Source organism: Elephantulus edwardii, unplaced genomic scaffold, assembly GCF_000299155.1.
Source record: "Elephantulus edwardii isolate Elephantulus edwardi_28Jun2011 unplaced genomic scaffold, EleEdw1.0 scaffold00161, whole genome shotgun sequence".
NCBI classification, from domain to species: domain Eukaryota; kingdom Metazoa; phylum Chordata; class Mammalia; order Macroscelidea; family Macroscelididae; genus Elephantulus; species Elephantulus edwardii.
In genome coordinates, this window is record NW_006399911.1 from 3,117,802 (window position 1) to 3,130,166 (window position 12,365).

The following is a 12,365-nucleotide window of genomic DNA, read 5'->3' on the forward strand; positions in this document are numbered from 1 at the left end:
GCCAATAACTGACCCTGCGGTGGGTTTTCAGAGGCAGTTTAATCGCACGGGAGGAGATTTCCCATCCTTTTCCAAAAAGCAGTTGGTAGACTCGACACATATGCCTTGGGGATTGCAGTGCACTTTCTCACCTCTAGACTTCCAGAGCTCCCACATATGAGTATAGATACACTGAGAGGAGGAGGGCATATGGATGAAACCATCCTTTTTTAAAATGTTAATACCCCTTTTTATTTTTAATATACTTTATTTTATTGTGGTTTAAATGAAAGTTTACAGAAAAGTTGGATTTTCATTCGTTCCCTCATTGTTGCATAATTCCCTCCCCTCTCTTCCCTTCCCCCTCCCCTAGTCCACTTTGCAGTCCACCTCTTATTCCAGATTGTTGTCATACATATAATGCCTATATCATGCCGTCTTTTAAAATGTGCAGACATGTCCTAAAGAGAGAACGTTGACCAGTTACGTTAACCCACTCATCTTCAGTCTGTGGTGTTCTGCCCCCAGCCTCAAGCTCACCAGTAGGGCAGAGCAAGTGCCGCGGGTGGGGTGATGGAGGCAGGTGTGGAGTGCCTGGCCTGGCCTGGAGGATGTGAAGGGGCCTTTGTGGTGACTCAGGGGCCCTGGAGGCGGCAGCATATCACAGACGGTGAATTGGGCCTCTTGCTCCCAGTCTTGCTCAGAAGCTTCCTGTGCAATTTACAAGTGTGGAGGCTGAAGCTCTGTCTCACACAGGTGCTCACACTCTGTGTCACCTACCTAGCACTCAGCCTTTATCTTTAGCTCTGGAACACCTACAGGCAACCCTCCTTGAGCTATAATGATGCTGACCGGACATGCCCAAGGTCATAGGCCCTTTGCCCTTGCAGGGACATCTTCTCCCAGGGATTCGGACCTTTCCGCTGGGTGTGCACATCAGGGGACCCTCACGACCTGGCTGTCACGGACCAGCTGGCCACGTCTGTGCTGGAGGAGATCATTGCTGGTGGAGGTAACACAGCTCAGGGAGTGCTAATGGGCAGGGTCTCCACTCATTCTGCCTTCATGAGGAGAGGATCATACCACCTACCTGGTTGTTGTTAGGTGCCATCGAGTATAACCCATAGTGACCCTGTGAACAGCAGGTCTGAGCCTTGTCCTAACCTGTGTCGTCCTCACAGTTCCCCACACACTAGAGCCCGCTGCGGCAGGCACTATGTCGATCCATCTGGTGGAGGGTCTTCCTTCCTTCACCAACCCTCTGCCTTTTCAAGCATCCACCCATCTGGTAGCTGTGGCAAATATTGCCCAGGACTTGAGATCCAGAGGGCCTTGGGCCACTCAGAGGGAAACATAAAGGAATTCTAAGAATGGGAGAGGTATGGAAAAGCTTGATTGCCAAATATTACTGTAAGCCTCTCGCCTGGAGCCTCTCTTTGGCAGCCATTCCCAGGGGTCCCAACTGCCTCTGACATCACAGCTGTGTGGTCCTGTGGGGCACACAGACCCGTGTTCCAGCCCAGCCCCTGTATACCCAGTTCTGTCCAGTCAAGACCCTCCACCTTTCTAAGCGTGTCTTTTCCATGTACTGTTCCCTCCTGACAACACACCCAAAGTATGTAAGAGGGCGTTTCACCATCCTTGCCTCTAAGGAGCACCCTGGTTGCAGTATTTATTTATTTTTTTTTTCCAGAACAGATTTGCTTGTTCTTTTGATAGTCCATAAGACAGCCGATAATACTCTTACCAGCCTGACGTTTATTTCATTAAATATTTCCTGATATATATGTTGAGCAAGCAGCTCACAAAATTCCTGAAGATTTAGCAGTCTGCTCTATGGAACGCAGTCTGCTCCAGGGCACTACAGCAGCCTCAGCCCATATCTGTCACTCGGCTCACTCCTGTCCAGTCCCTTTTCTTGCCTTTCCTGGGTTTCTGAGGCTGTAACTTGCACTGGAGAAAAGTGCTTGTCTTTCTCCCAAAATTCTGCTGGTGGATTTGAAGTGCCCTTAGGGTTGGCAGTGCAATGCTCTACAGACCACACCTCTCGAGCTCTGGTATCCCACCCAGTTTCTGCCTGTCCCTGGGACAGGCCAAGCTGTCCTCACCTGAGGGTCCTTACGTTTGATCCTTCTGGCCTAGAATTTTATTCCCTCAGGCATTCATATAGCTGACTCCTCATTAGCAGTTAGGATGCAGCCTAAGTGTTATCCACTCAGGGAGGCTCCTATGATTCCCTTCCCGGTCTCACCCCACTTTTATTGTTCTTACAGCACATAGTACTCTTTGCTCCCCAATACCTGCCCTGGTGTCTGCATACCACTGGAGCTGTACATAAATGTTCACCGAGGGAACAAATCAGGCCCAGGGCTGGGCAGGTCGGTGCTTTGTTTCCGGTGATCACTGGCCGTGCTTGTCCTCAGAGTCAGGAGGACAATGCAGAGTCCTAGATGGGGCTCTGAGCCACAGAGAGGCCGGTGCTCCCCGAGTCTCTGCTATCGTGCTGGAATAGACCATGGTCCAGGGGACTCACGTCCTGCAGTCAAGCACTCGAATGGCCTGATTGTCCTACTGCCACCTCAGTGCTCCACGACTTCAGGTCTCGCGATGTGGGCCATCCCTGTGCAGCCTCTGCCTGGGTGTCCTCCTGCTCCTTTAAGAGCCTGCAGCTCATACCTCTAGTGCTGCTGTCACCCCCCATAACTCCTCCCTAACACACACACACACACACACACACACACACACACACACCCCTACCTGCATAGCCTCTCAGGCTCTGCTAGTGCATACTACAACCAGCCTGGCCATCACTGAGGCACACAAATTCAGCCTCTTCTGAGGAGGTCTCTCAGGGACCCACCCTCAAGTACCCCTGTACCTCCTGTACAGATGAAGTGATGGAAGAACAATAGAGGTGGGCTGTTGGTGTGATGCTGAGGGTGGGGATTCCCTGACCCTTGTCCTTGACTCAGCCCATGTGAGGGAGGATCTGTGCCTCGGGGCAGGGAGAGGAAGTGGGGGCAGGCCTCTGGGAGCCCACACAGCCCTCCTCTTTCACGACCTGCAGTGAAGTCATCTGTGAAGTTGCAGTATAAGGACAACATCCGCTGGATCCGAGAGGCTGCCAAGCATCAACTGGTGAGAATTTGGGGACTTGACGAAGAGGGTGGTGGAGGAGGTGGTGGTGTTCTGGACAAAATTGAAGCTCCCTTGTCACTGCTGCCTGCATCTGACCCTCAGATAAACGGGCCAGCCACCCAAGCTGGTATATATGAACCCCAAGACCTAGAAGTGTCCAACATTGGACCCTGAGTCACTGCTCACAGTGGCCTACCCCCTGCAGTGGCCACCAGAAAGAGCTATAATAACATCTCACACGGCCCTTCAGAAGGTTTGGAGCTCTGGGGAAGGGCAGTCCAGCCAGGTCATGCAGTCACCATACAATGGCAGGTAGCTTCTGGTGCCTGAGCTCAGACTGCCCCACCAGATCCTCAGCTGTATGACACTGGGCAAGGGTCTAACCCTTTCTGAGCCCACATACTGTCCTCTAAGAGGAGATGGTGATGATACAGGCCTTGCACCATAGGCAGGGTTGACCAGAACTTCCCCCCCTCCTTCTTGTTGTGTACCAATGAGTCGGATCCAGTTGGCACAGGAGGAGATTGTCCCTCCTTCTCCAACAGAGTAAGAGTCTGGTGGATTCAAACCTGCACACTTTCGGGATTGCAGTGCAGCTTGTTGCCACTAGGCCACCAGAGCTCCCTTGACCAGAACTTTTAAGTCAACCTTCTGTGCCCCAGTAACTGTGCCTTCTGCACAGACAGATGTGTCCCTCCCTGGTTTCTGAGGGTTGAGAGATGATAAGGAAATCCAGTCAGGGAAACATTCATATGGGGAGAGCTGACTCTGAAAGCATTCATTTTTGAGTGAAGTTCTAGACGCTGAGAGGGAGGGAAGTAATCACGTGACCACCGAAGGCAGCAAAGGTCCAGAGGTGGGGACAGACTTGGTTCCTAGAGGAGTGAAAGAAGAAAGGAATATGTGAGCTCCACAGCTCTGTCCCCACACTCTGGTGACCAGTGGCCAGGCCAGGACTGCCTCTGTGCCCACACCCCCTCCACACAAACTTTTGCCTCATCCTCAAGCAGTGGTTTACATGTGAGTTTTAGCCACAGAACAGAATTAATTCCTTGTGCTAACCAAGGTTTCTCCAATTGTGTTGAGCTCAAGGTGTTCAAGTCCACAGGGTCAGAGGAAGGCTGAGGCTAGAAATAGAGACATATTTAGGGTCAGCACTGAGTGGGCCCTGGGAGTGGGTCACGAGGAGAGAGTAGCTTAGCCTTGAGGTAGGGCCACCAGCATGACCAAACAGGTGCCTCAGAGAGGGGAAGGGGTGAGGGCACGTGGTGTAGCTGCTTGACTCTGCAAGCAGACAGACAGACCTCTGTTACATCATTCATAGATTGTGGTTTTTCTGGTTGTATGATTGTGGGCTTTCTCCTGTGAAATGATGGTCATCCTGAAACCTTTTAAAAACTCCACTTTATAAAAAAAAAAAAATCCCACTTCTTTTAATATGTATGCTTGACAAAGTTAGCAGCCCTCTAGCAGTCTCCCCAATTTTTATTTTGGATAAAAAAAAAATTAAAAATTATCAGTAACATTGAGGTTTCCCCAAGAAGGTTTGAGGCCGCTGACATGGGTGAAATGAGGCTGCTCAACAGACATCCTGGGAAGAGAGGAATCAAGGAGACGAGCCATCTGGGCTGACAGTGCACGTGGCTGAGCTCAGCATTGCTCATGGTCAGGGACAAGGTCAATGCCATTGCTAGTCTCCTGCTACCTTTCTCCCCTCACCTGGGGGATGTGCATGTGGGAAGCTGGAATAGACACTCGACATCCTTTTTGGGAAAACCAGGGCTCCTTATCCTTGGCACTGCTGATGTCTGGAGCTGACCCATCCTTTGTCATGGGTTAGCGGCACCCCCAGCCTCCACTCATACAGCAGCACTCAAAAATGTCTTTGTTGTTGTTGTTGTTGTTATATTGAGTACAACTCATCGTGACCCTATGAACAGCAAATGTCTTTCATCATTACAGAATTTCCCAGGCTGAGGATACTGGGCAATTCTTGTCTCCCAAAGCCTTTGTTTTAATGAACACAGCAAATACCTGTTACTTCCCAGAGGCACTCTAGTGACTGAAAACATAGTATGAAGAACACACAGCACACCAGCCTGAGTCTGGCCAAGTAGCCAGCCCCTGAGTGACTGGGGAGATCTACCCAATCTCTCTTTAAAGAGAAACTTGTAAGGATAGTATTAGTACCTCCCTCCAGCATTCAACTAGCTGCCACCTATAGCAGCACCAGGTATTATTGTATTATCATAAGAAGGACGTTGCTGTTGTTGTGTGCCATTGAGTATGACTCATACTGACCCTGTGAACAACAGATGTGAACCTGCCCCATCCTGCGCCATCCTCATCATCTCTGACACACTCAAGCCTGCTGCTGCTGTCACTGTGTCAAACATTTTTACTGAGGGTTTCCTCTCTTTCTATGACCCTGCACCTTCCCAAGCGTAATGTCCCTTTGCAAGGAATAGCCTTTCTTAGCAACAGACCCAAAGAATGTGACATTAAGTTTCCCTCTCCTTGCCACTAATGAGTGCTCTGACCACATTTTCTCCAAGACATAATTATTTGTTCTCCTGTCAGTGCTAATTTTATGGAAGATCCCAGGTGAAGCCAGGGCCTTAGAAATACCTTCAGCGTGAACCTTCAGGTGACAGACTTTGTGGGATCTTGTAGGGTCTCCAAACTGCATGTTGAGTCTTGGAGAGCTAGTGAGGTGTTCCAGTTGGCAGGGGTTCTGGGCCCGTCTCAGGCCGGCAGATCTTAGCCTCTGTGGCCTTGTTCAGGGCCATCCGGATGTTGTTATGGTGTTGGGCCTGACCCAGGTGCTGTCCGCACCTCCCCGCACACCACATCCTGCCATGTCAGCCTCTCTTGGCAGGTGGTGGGCTCACAGGCGAGGATCCTGTACTCTGACCAGAAGGGCCGAGTGGCCATCGCTGTGGCCATCAACCGCGCCATCACACATGGGAAGATCAAGGTAAGATGTCCTGTGCTATCACGGGAGGCTTTCTTCTTCTGCTTGGTACACTCCATCCTGGCTCAGGATGTACATTCCCGCCAATCCTCCTACCTTGTGGTTCCTGCCAATGTCCCTGCGTGTCCGAGGCATAAATCTCAGAAGCAGCGAGTGAATAATCCCCTATCTGATGCCTAAACTGCTACCATTTTAGGGATATAAGTTTTATTTACAGCTTTGTTTCCTGTGGGTTAGCCCTCAGAGGGATTCAGAAATGACAAACTGCAGACTTGGGGAGGGAAGAGGATGAGGTGATCTATAAGGCAGTCAAGGGGCAGGAATTCCTTTGGGGGGCCCAGGCTCTGTGTGTGTCCCAGTGTGGGTTCGTGGCTGAGGATGAGACTAGTGTCCACTGGGTGAGGAAGCTTGAGCCCAGATCCAGGCCCTGACACTGTCATTTGGCCAGATCTCTGTCTTCCTCTTCTGTGACAGGAAAAACTGTTAGCCTCAAAGCATGGTGTGAAGACTAAAGGAGGCAGCTCTCTATCCACTGTTGTTATGTGCCATTGAGTTACCTGTGACTCACAGTGACCCTATATACAATAGCTCTGAACCTGGCCCTGTGCTGAGCCAGTCTCACTGACTGACGTACTTAATCTTATTGCCCTACTTACCATGTCAATCCATTGCACCCAAGATCCTCCTCTCCTGTGCTGTCCCTCCACCTTCCAAGCATGATGCCTTTCTCTAACGATTGATCCCCCCTGGCCATGTGCCCATAGTGTGAGACAGAGCTACAAAATCCTTGCCACCAAGGAGAAACTTGGTTTCACCCTCTCTAAGACAGACCTATTTGTCCTCCTGGCTATTCAGGGTATGTTCAAGACTCTTCTCCAGCACCACAACTCAAAGGCATCAATTCTTCTGTAAGCCTTAGTCATTGTCTAGCGCTCTGATGCATAGAAAGTAATTGCGAAGACCATGGCCTGGATCAGGTCACCTTAGTCTCTAGATTGATATCATTGCTCTTTAGCTCTTTGGAGAGGTCCCTAACAGCAGATTCCCTCAATGCAATTTGTCTTTTAATTTTCTGACTGTTGGTGCCAAGAATGTTGATTGTGGAGCTGAGCAAGCTAAAGTTAAGAGCCTCAGTCTCTTCTCCAATCATCATGGTGCTGCCACTTGGCTCAGTGGTGAGAATCTTCGTCTTCTTGCTGTTGAGCTTCAATCCATATTGAAGACAACAGTCCTTGACCTTCTTCAGCAAGTGCTTCAGGTCCTCCTCAGTTTTTATACTACTTTTAAAACAATCACAGCAAATGCCATTATTTTCCCTATTCTTCCTTTGTGTCTGCCCAACATTATCCAGAATGTGGAACACAGCTTGTCTCTTACATGAGCTCATACTTTGATATTTTTTTTTGTCTCTGCTTTGAAAAACTGGTAATGTTAAAGGTCAGAATGAAAAAAGAAACCAAGATACAAGCACGTGAAGCCCTTGGGAGCCTTGGCAACAGGAACTGTGGGCCAGTTCTTAGGGTACAGCCTCATCGCTGATGGGGGTCCTCTGATCATCCCCTCAGTGCTCTCACTTCCAGATTGGGGTTAGCTTGTCAGCAGGAAGTCACCATTTTAATTAATCACCTCCTCATTCAGTGACACCTGAACAAGTACTTCCTCCTTTGCCCCAGACTCTGTTCACAGAGTACACAGTTCACAGGAAACACAGTTGTGGCCTGGGATGAGGACACAGCTGTGCCATCTTGGTGCCTATGGTGCAATGAAGGGAAACAGATGTAAATGAATATACACGTGGCAAGATGCTTTCAGATGGCGAGGGCACCAAGTCAGGTGATGAAATATGGAGAGACGGGGAGTTGTGACTTTAGCAGAGGGCTTTTCTTAGTTGGTGATACAGGACTGAGTCCTGAATGGCAAAGATGTGCCAGAATTTTTGAGAGAGGGCATTTTAGGCAGAGGGTGTGCTAAGGTCAGGAATTGTGATGTGCCATTGAGTCAGAACTGATTCTCAGAACCCTCCAGTGGGTAAATCACACAGTAAATCACCCAGAAGGATCAACTGCTCCCAGGGAGCAGTTGGTAGATTCAAACCGTGTACCTTTGAGTTGGCAGCATAGCTCTTTACCACTAGGTCACCAAGTCAGTTGAAGGGTCTGTGGGGGCTCTGAATTCAAAACATTGGGGGCTTTAGATTTCAGCAGGCTGCATTCTCCTTGCCCTCTTGATGAGGACAAAAAGGCAGCCTGCAACCCTGTGTGACCACTTGTAGAGAGCTGGAGAAATGACCCCATGGCCCAGGCACAGGGAAGAAAGGAGCTGGGACTCTGGGTTCTGGGGACTTGACCCTGGCCGCCGCCTCCCTCGTGTTATATGAGGGTCCGTGAAGAGCTCACCCAGGGCATTCCATCTTTCTAAGTTAGCACCCCATTCCTGCACCTGTGATTTTAAATTGTTCCGGGTGGAACTTATTTTTATTATGGGAATCCTTGTGCCCGTTCATCTATAACTTCCTCTTAGAAAATGGAATTTAAGGAGCTGCATGTGCCAGTCCTTAGATCTTGCTCTCTGCCTGCTCACAATCTGTCCTACTACCTGACAAGACGTGGCAAAGCTGCCTGTCACCTCTCACAGGTCCTCAGTGTGCCTGAGATCCTCTGGAGAACAAGGAGCACTGTCAACACACATATTCTAAAATAAAACTGAATGTGAGTGCTGGGTAGCTTTAAATCCCAGCTCCTCCATCACTGGCTCTAAGACCTCAGGCAAGTTCCTATCCCTCCCACCCCCCCACCCCGCCTCAGTTTTCTCACATGTAGCGTGGAGAAGGTGGTTGAGCAGACATGTGTAAAGCACGTGGATGATACCAGATATTTAAAAAGCTCCAAAATCCATTGAATCTTTTGGGACACCAAGAAGGACTCAATTGAGGTTTGATGTGGAGGGTTCTAAGTTGGCAGGATTCTGGTAACTTTCAAATGAATAATTCTGGTCCAACCTAGGAGATGCCTGCTTTATCTGGTATTTCTTCATTTCTAAAAAAGAAGCCAAAGAAAGAAAAGGAAAGCCATCCTAAGTCCTGCGCATCAGCCACCAGGTTCCTGAGAAGCCATGCCCTGTTGGAAGCAACTGGTCCACGATTTCTAAAAGATAGGCCAGAGTCGTTCACTCTCCTGAGGATTAGAAGCCGTCTTCTTATTTTCAAACAGATAAGACCGCATATGAAAAAATAAAACTGCTGATGGACAAAGGCCAGTGTCCCTCTTGCCTACCTGACAACCATCAGGCAGCCCCCTTGCCTGGAAGCATATGTGAGCAGATCCTACGTGGATCCTTTCTTGCACTGATGGGGGCACTATGGCATCTTGCCAATGCCTGACCCATTCCCCCACGGGGTGGCTGCCCTTAGTGCTGCTGGCTGACATCTTTTCTCTCCCACGCTGCAGGCACCAGTGGTTCTGAGCCGAGACCACCACGATGTGAGTGGCACGGACAGCCCTTTCAGGGAGACCTCCAACATCTATGATGGCTCTGCCTTCTGTGCAGGTGAGACAGACAAAAACAAGTAAACTATGTTCTGATAGTGGGTTTGGATTTTGTTTAAAAATCAGTAGATTCATTAAGACATTCTTAATGTTGTTGAGAGTGTTCTGGGGCCCAAGACACTTTGTGTCAGGAGACTAACCCAGGACAAAGGTCTCTAGTGTTAAAACTGGGCCAGTTCCAGGTAAACTGGGCCAAGTGGTTACCTTACGTTGGGTGTGTATCTTTTTGAGTGTCAGCAAGGTACTTGAAGTTTCTCAGTCTTAATGTCCTCATTTGTAAAGAAGCCATAGAACCTACCTCAAAAGGTTGCTTTGGAGATTTAAAGGAGTTAATGCATATGCTGCATTCAGATAAATGTCCTGTAGTGTGTTACAGAGCAAAGGAAGACCCCATATGGGATGGATTGACACAGTTACTGGGGTAATGAGATAAGTGTGTCAGAGATATTGAGTCTGGCTGTGGATAGGGCAGGATTCAGAGCTGTTGTGCACCGGATCACTGTGAGTCACCGGCAACTTGATGGCACATAACAACAACACAACAACAACTGTCGTGGTTACTGTATTTATTACCACTGTATTTATTGTACATTTATTTATGTACATTTCTATGCTGGTCACTTCATGGTAAGGAGTTGTACTCCCAGCTCAAAAACTCAAGGTTCAAATCCACCAGCTTAGCTATGAGTCAGTTCTGACTCAAGGTTATGTAACAAGTATAAAAATATTAAATAAATACTTCCAGGTACATAAAACATCTTTAACACAATACAGTAATATTATGTTAAGTATATTTTAACATAACATTAAATTATATTATTCTGGTAGAAATTCATAAATCATATTGATCTTTTTAAAGGAACAGCTTTAGTTTCATTGATTTTCTTCTGTCTTTCTATTTTGAGGAGGAGCTTTAAAGAACAGCATTTATTGTCTTACCATTTGGTAGGTTAATAATTCACATCAGGGCACTGGTTCTAGGGCTAGGCCCTCCTTTCTCAGTAGCACTGGTATTTCTTTCTTTCTTGTAGATGTAGCTTCACGTCCTCCATGTAATGTCCTTCTATATGTGTCTGCGGTTGTTTCATCCAAGTTAATTCTAACTCATGTTGTTGATGTTGTTTGGTGCCACTGGATGCTACAAGCTACAACTCACAGTGACCCTCCCAGCTACAACTCATAGTGACCCTATAAACAGTGGATCTGAACCTGCTCTATCTTGTACCGTTCTCTCCATCTCTGATACACTTGAGCCGATTGTTACAGTCACCGTGTCAATCCATCTAGCTGAGAGTCTTCCTCTCCTATGTTGATCCTCCATCTTTCCAAGCATGATGTTATCTTCTCCAAAGCCTGGCTCTTCCTAAGAGCATGCCCAAAGTATGTGACATGAAGTTTCACCATTCGGTGAAGGTACCATAATTTCTTTAATCATTCATCCATTAGTGGACATTCAGTTTGTTTTCTTGTCCTTGGTATTATAAATAATTTGACAGTAAACATGTATCAGCTTGTATGCATATATCAGTTCACATTATAGTTCTTATTTCTAGCTCAAACAGCATTTCAATTTTCAACTTTAAGGAAGTATGAAACTACTTACCACATTGGTTGCACCATTTTGCATTCCCATTAGCAGTGTATGAGAGTTCCAGCCTCTCCATACTCTGACTAGCATTTGTTGTTAACTGCCTTACTGAAATTAGCTATTATTGACAGGGTCAGACTGATGGTTTGATTTGAATCTCTCTACTAGCTTGAGTTGTTATATATCCTTTGCTCATTTTTTTTTTGTTTAATGTAGATTGTTCGCCTTTTCTTGTTGAGGTGCTGGAGTTTCTAAGTCTTAGAGATAAGTCTCATCTTAGGTATATTGTTGTTGTTAAGTGCTGTTAAGTCGTCAATGACTCATTGAGACCCTGTGAACAAAAGTCCTGAACATCCATAACTTTCATTGTTCTCAAGTTCATAGAGTTTCCAGAGGCAAGCTATTTTGGAAGTGGATGTCACTCCTGCTTCCAAGCCTGTTTTAATTTGAGAGCTCCACCAAACACTGTCCGTCATGGGTAACCATTATTGGATTTGATATATCAGTGTTACAGTGTTTACCATCCCAGCAACCACAAGCTACCTCTGTACAGCAAATGGACAGACCAGTGCTATACTACTTAGAAGAATGTTTGACTGAAAACAATTAAAACCAGGCCCAAGGGCCACAGGCTCAGGGGCCCAAAAGCCTTTTTAAATACAAGGCCAAATCCAATCAGCTCACACCCAGTTGTGAGCAACATTCCACACCCAAGCCTCAGCCAAAACAGAAAACACACCTTTGTAGAATCCAGCTGCTCCACTCATCTTCCTGAACTGGAAAGCAGTCCCAAACTAGCAATCAAATGCCTTTTTGAATATGAAGCCAAATCCAATCAGCTCACACTCAATTGTGGGCAACATTCCACCTCAACCTCAGCCAAAACAGAAGACACACCTTTGTAGAATCCAGCTGCTTCACCCATTTTCCCAGACTGGAAAGCAGCAGGTATATTGTTGACAAATATATTTCCCCCAGTCTGTAGGTTCTCTTTATGTTGTTGTTGTTCTTATGTGCCATCGAGTCTCTTGCAACTCATATCGACCCTATGTACAACAGCCCTAAACTCTGCTCTGTCCTGTGCCAATCGCACTGTCTCTGACACTCCCATCCCAATTAAACCAGTCACTGAATCAATCCA

At 47.5% G+C, this 12,365-nt stretch overlaps 1 protein-coding gene across 1 annotated transcript in view; it reads left to right on the plus strand.

Moving 5' to 3' along the window:
• UROC1 (urocanate hydratase 1) overlaps positions 1–12,365 on the plus strand; it is a 51,947-nt gene that overhangs the window by 29,863 nt on the left and 9,719 nt on the right. The window contains exons 14-17 of the mRNA XM_006895163.1: positions 870–991; positions 3,047–3,117; positions 5,996–6,094; positions 9,538–9,637. Coding sequence (XP_006895225.1) covers positions 870–991; positions 3,047–3,117; positions 5,996–6,094; positions 9,538–9,637 — 392 coding nt within the window. The remainder of the gene's footprint in view (positions 1–869; positions 992–3,046; positions 3,118–5,995; positions 6,095–9,537; positions 9,638–12,365) is intronic.